This window comes from Lactuca sativa, chromosome 1 (genome assembly GCF_002870075.4).
Source record: "Lactuca sativa cultivar Salinas chromosome 1, Lsat_Salinas_v11, whole genome shotgun sequence".
NCBI classification, from domain to species: domain Eukaryota; kingdom Viridiplantae; phylum Streptophyta; class Magnoliopsida; order Asterales; family Asteraceae; genus Lactuca; species Lactuca sativa.
The window spans coordinates 79574327-79580929 of NC_056623.2; the positions used below are offsets into that span (position 1 = coordinate 79574327).

Consider the following 6603-nt stretch of genomic DNA (forward strand, 5'->3'; position numbering starts at 1 on the left):
TTGTCTCATCAACTCGCCGAGTTACTCATGCCAGACTCATCAGGGAAAACCCTAGCCGACTCTCAAGTTGGCTCATCAACTCGGCGAGTCATTTAAGTCCTATTTCTCATTCAGACGTTTTAAGGAAAATTTACAACCCCAAACTCTAAATCTAGCCTCCCAAGGCTGAAATATGACGTAAAGCTACAACCTTTATGTCCGTGCATGGCACTTAGGGCTTGAAATGCCAAAACAAACTCCATTTAGGGTCTTAAGCATAAAAGCTACTCTATAGCTAGATAGAGTTGGGACCTTTGGACTCTAGGGACCTCACAAGGTCCAGATCTGAAGTCTCAAACTCTTGGTGAGTTCAATACACTCAAGGGCTCATGGAAAGATGGAATAAGCCCTAAACTCCATGGAAAATGGGATCTAATCACAACAATGAGCAAGGTGAAGACTTTTTACCTTCAACAGAAGCTCTAGACGAATTAACACCAGATCCAACACTCTCTTCTCGATCCTTGCTTCAATACTCCACTCTCCTATTGAAAAAGTGCACTAAGATGCCTAAAGATTAGCTCTCTCTCTCTCTCTCTCTCTCTCTCTCTCTCTCTCTCTCTCTTAGCTCAATATAGGCGATTAGGGTTTCACACAGTGGAGTAAGGTGGCTGGTGAGGCGGAAATTATGGCTTAAGGTCCTTTAAATAGGGCCCAACCCCGGAGAATTAGGGTTTCCTCTCACAGCACCAACTCGCTGAGTTAGTCTCTCCGACTCGTCAAGTTAGTCATAAAACCCACATGGTCAATCCGCCTCTACTCGACGAGTTGGGGCATCCAACTCGTCAAGTTGCTCAGACAACTCATAAATAAATATATAAATATTATACCTGAAAGTCGGAATGTTAGATGATATGATGATCTCATTGTGTTCCGGACAAAAGATAATGTTTAAATGTAAATTCCTCTACAAAGAGTGTCATGCCATTCATCATCATCAAAACGGTAACATGTTTTCTACAAAAATATAGTTGTAGCTCATAACCAAAGTTCATAGTTACTCTTCTCAAGTTCGGTTTGCTTATGAATAGCCATTCGGAACAAAATAAACTGAACCTAAAATTAAATAAATTGTCTTATTTCATTAAAAGAACGTCGGTCTATTACTCAGGAAGCACGAAAATATCGCTAAATGTGTATTTATAAACCTAGATAATGAAATATATAGAGTTTACAAAATGTAACACTTTTTATATTCTTAATATAGAATGACTTGAGATCCGTCGTACAGCCCTATGGAGAGGACTCTGAAGTAATAAGAAGATCACCAGAATAATTAAACAATAAGCAAAAGTTGCCATCAGTACGGACGCCTAGAACACCACATGGTCTGATGTGTTCACCACAACTGTCACTCCATTTTAAATTCTTTACTTCTTCTTTACGTAGTCCCCAGCTTTCTTTATTCATGCTTTAAACATCGTGGATCGGCGTGGTGTTCGGAGAGGTTTCTGTGACGGCGACCACCGATCTCTTCCCACGCTCCGCCCTGCTGTTTTCTGCAAACTTCATGCTTCCGAAGTGCATACCCTTCTCTCTCTCCTCCTCACTGTACTCCGAGCTATAGTAATACTCTTCATTGTATTTTTCATTCTTTGACGCCGGTAAAAACATGCTCCCCCATTGTGGGAAGTGGATAAAAGCCACCGGAATAGTCAGAACCACCGACATCACACCCATCCATGTTAAACCCCACGCCGTGGAAAACCTTGCACCGGAGAAAAATAGCAGTTGGGTCAAACCACCACCAACATTACCACCGGCACCGGTCAAACCAGATAGAATACCGAGAGACCGCCGGGAAACAAATGGAATGATGCCGTAAGTTGCACCACAAGCGGCTTGTGATCCAGCCGCCATCAACATCATCGACAAGATGGCCATGGGTAGAGAATTAGCTCGGCCTAACCATATACAAAAAATGGCTCCTAGGGTTTGTGTTATCCACAATGTCCATAATCTACCCCTCATTCCAAACTTACGAGCCGATAAGTCAGATGCGTAGCCACCGAATGGACGTGTAAAAAAGTTAGCCACCCCGAAACTAGCTGCCACTATTCCAGCTGTGTGAAGCTTTAAACCAAACCTATTGCACGTTAAAATGTGGAATCCGTTTAGTATGTATTCATAAAGATTTAACGATAGTGATAAAAGTAACGGAAAATCAAGATTATCTTGTTACCTATCATAGAAGTATTCTGAGATGACATTATTCAAGCACAACTGCACGCCCATGGAATATCCATAGATCAAAAAAAAGACCCATGTCCTATAATTCGTTGCTGCATTTCGGAATACCTACAGTAGGTTAAAAGAAAAGTTTAGTCAACATTTCTTTAAAAGTTATCTTGATATATACAAATTTATATGTATTATGTATAAGTATATATGTACCTTAGAAAATTTATCCTTTGAAGCTGATCCATTCTTTCGAATTTGAGCAAAGTTGCCATCAGGCAAGTCTTGGCCATAAACCATAACAAGAACCCCAACAATCACATGAAACCATGCTGGAATGAAGAAAGCAATCCTCCACGCCGTGAATGGTGTGGCTCCGAGCATGTTAGTGATGACATGGAAGAGCACCGGCATCAGCAGCTGAGTAAGGCCACCTCCCACATCACCCCACCCTGCTGAGACCCCGTTCACGACCCCAATAATCTTCCCATTGAACATCACACTCGTCCAATACTGACAAGACACAAACGTCGCCAGCGAGAACCCTATCATGAACCTCACCGCTACATAACCACCAGCATCTGCCACAAAGGAAACGCTGAATACCACCGGAGCTGCCAGGATATTGATCACAGCACAACCGTATCTGGGTCCAACAAGGTCGCAGAGCACCCCCATAACGAGGCGTGAGAGGATGCTGCCGGAGACTGAGGCGATTCCAGCATTTGAGATGTCAGCGCGGGTGAGGTTGAGGTTGTCCCGGATGATGGGAACAAGCGGGGCGGCAGCAAACGTGGAGATGACACAAGTGCAGAAGGAGAGCCATGAGAGATGGAAAGCTCTCATGTGGGGTTGCGCTAATGAGAAGACCTTCATCTTTGTGGCTTTGTTTTCTGAATCCACAGGGAGAGCGAAGGTCTGCGGCGGAGTGGTAGTGGTGGGGATGGATATAATTTCTTCATGCTCTGGGAGAGTGGCTACGGCAGCCATTGTTGATCAATGGTGTGGGAATGAAGAAATGTGGATAGAAGAGAAGGTGGATATCTGATAACCAGCTAAGAAGTTAAAGCTGTAGGTATGCTTATGAGTTCAAGGGGTTGGTGGGTATATATAGAGAATGGAGGAGTTTAGAGAGTTGACTATCCTAAAAGCATATTCCTAAACCACATGGGTGAATGTAATATATAGATAAATGGTAGTGTAATTTGTTACAGTTTAACTTTAATATATATAACGCGAGTAATTTTATGAATACTAAACATGTTTTCAGTTTTTATTATAATAGTCAATAGAGAGTTCCTTCACGTCTTAAAATTCATTATCTATATATAAAAGACAATCAATTTTAAGATATTCCGTTTGTTATAGAATTTTACGATTGTTTTAGATAGTTTGTAGTAATGCAATTTTTTTTTTTTTTTTGCTTTTTTACAATAAATTCTGACAAAAGTCGTTGCGAAAGCTGATTTTTTTTTTTTTGTTAGAGATGCACAAGGAATAGCAATGTTTTTCCGATGATCCTAGCTATTTGGATTGGAAAGAAAGGGAAAGTGGGTAAGTGATTATTATTTTGATTAACTGGTCACTTATAAATTAAAAGGACTAAAAATAATCAATTAAGAATTAATTGGAAATTTAATTAGGAATGGTTTACAGTTAATTACTTAATTAAGTTAAAAGAAGCTTTAGAATGATCTTAGGAATATCACAAAAGAATCTCCTTGAACTAGGAAAGGAGGTTCCCGTGGAGTTCCTCTTCCCTCCTTAGCGTCCAAAAGCTAGGGCATAGAGACATTCATACTGGAAATTAATCCTAATTCATGCCTATATAAGGATGCGATCATTGTTTTCTCTCAAAAATATCAAGGCAATACAATTGATCCTACCTTTCTAGAAGGTGGCTATTAGAAGCTAGGAATAATTTGAGCTTTATTGCTCTTCCTTCCTCAAGAACCAATAATCGGGTTCTACTCTTAATTTTGTAGCCGACTACTGTTGCACTATGATCAAGTACTGTGTGTATGAATCAGCAGAGCTGGTAACTTATTTACTAACCGTTATATTGCGACCTGGATTTTGGTTAGGCAAATAATTAATTCATCCCAAAGGAAGTGAAAGAAATCGAAATGAGAGCATCCACAATAGTGAGTTCAGTGAGAGAGTTGAATGATGTGACAAGTCCATGTGTCATTTAATTGATGAAACTCTACCATTATGAGATGTCATCTTGGCATTCAATGGATTTGGAGTTCAATAGCCGTTGAACTCTTCAATGGGAAAAAGAAAAGTTTTAATTCTTAAATATTTACTATAAATTGCATTTTGTAACATTCTATTGAACTTTGTAGAGTTTAATGCATAGTAGAGAAAAATATAATAGAGTTGTATAAATTGTAGGATGATGATGTGACAATCCATTAAACTCTGGAGTTCAATGCATTGTGGATGCCCCGACAATTTCAAAAGGATAGATGTATTTATATGTTTACTTATTCTTGATTTACTTGTATATATAGACTCGGTCCAACAATTTCCAGGGTTTACGATTACAAATATTTGTAGGTAAGAATCCCAATGTAATCTTTTTAAAAAATACTCAAGTAATAAAGAGTGATATGTTTACTGCATGTGGACATATTTCAAATCGACCGAATCATGTTAATTATCGGTATCATTATATTTCTTTCCCTTTATTGTTTGTGTCGACACTAACAATTCGTATATACTCAACACTGCACCAGTCAGATTAACACCTCAGGTGTTGTTTGGTTCGCAAAATATTGCTGAAGAAATTGCATATAAAATTGGAAAAAGAATATGTCATGAATTTGAATCTAATTTTATATCCTGTTTGGTCGGCAAAAATTACATTTGATTTAATTCTAGATTTTGTTAGGTTCGTGAGAATTGAAATTGAAATCCATGTAAACTGACATAATTGTCATTTTTGTCTATATTGCTTAATTTTACTTTCTTTTTTAACTTATATATATATATATATATATATATATATATATATATATATATATATATATGTGTGTGTGTGTGTGTGTATGTGTGTGTGTAAAGATACATTATATAAATTATAAAAATAGTAAAATTTAATTTAATTGATTAAGTGGTCGTGTCAATATAATGAGAAAATCATGCAAATGACTTCATAACGTTACAAAAAAAACATAACTTAAAACCTATCACCTTCTTCACTACTAATTTTAATATTGCTAAAGAATATAACCTAAAATCTTTCTTTACATCTAAATTGAAGGCACCAAAAACTTACAAATCCAAAATACCGATTAACATCCAATGAACATCCCAATTGATAGTACTACCCTTCCAAAATATATTTTACCCAAGCCTCTTTATCACCTTCTTCAATTTCTAAAAAAAAAATTGAACATTAATGGGATCACTTCTTGTCTACGAGTGCATTTTGTTAAACCAAGATGGGACATTTTCTGTAAAACAGAAAAACATTATACATATTCTGATTTCTCATACCATTGATAGCAAAATAGCAAAATGATATATATTGATAGCAAAACAACAAAACAACAAAATACCATTGAAACCGCAATAAGTTTTATGTTCTATCGATTTAGCAAGAAACCAAAACATGTTTTCTTTGTTCAGTATCTCATAACAACGATTTCACAGCTTCATAAAAAATTTTCAAAAGCACAAGAACATACACGGAGTAACAATCAGTAACAGTGACTCTTAATTCTAGTCTCTAGGTCAGATTAGAAAATTAAATCATATAACTTGATTAACTTCCCACTTCTATATCAGACAAAGGAAATGTGACATCCCCAAAATCTCGGCCAGAAAAGACCGATTTTCATTTATGCTTTTAAATATTTTCAGAGTAAATCTTTTTGATTTGAAAGAGTTGCGGAATTTGTTCCCAAAACAAAACATGATAAAATAATATTTATCAAAGCATTTCATCAAGAGATGCATTTCATTATATACTCAAAACTCGGGATGTCATGTTCCGATACAGACCATAAAGCATAAACGATAAACATTACAAGTCATTCAACAAATATATACATATACAGACTTGTAAACAAAATAACAAGATGATCCATCCATCTTACGCCCTTGTGCCACTTCCTGTAATACAAATAAAACTGAGTGGGTCAGGCTTGGGAGCCTGGTGAGCATATAGGGTTTTCAACCCACAATAAATAAGTTATATTTAATTCCACCAACCAATCACTATCCCGATTACCCATTCCCGTTATCCTCACTTTACGTCCCTAAAACAACTATCTCAAGGGACCTAATCTAGGATTTTCATCGGGACGGACATCACTGCGAAGGGGTTTCCTCAACAATAGATATCCTAAAGGCAACCATGAGGGGGATAGAGTACAC

General features: G+C 37.2%; 1 protein-coding gene across 1 annotated transcript; it reads right to left on the reverse strand.

Annotated features, from left to right (window-relative positions):
- Positions 1-1154: 1154 nt before the first annotated feature.
- On the reverse strand, positions 1155-3293 carry LOC111885982 (high affinity nitrate transporter 2.6). The gene is made up of 3 exons (XM_023882226.2): positions 2434-3293; positions 2222-2337; positions 1155-2125 (listed from the first exon to the last, which is right to left on the reverse strand). The coding sequence occupies exons 1-3, from the start codon at positions 3205-3207 to the stop codon at positions 1453-1455; spliced, it is 1563 nt and encodes a 520-aa protein (XP_023737994.1). The 5' UTR covers positions 3208-3293; the 3' UTR covers positions 1155-1452.
- Positions 3294-6603: the final 3310 nt, after the last annotated feature.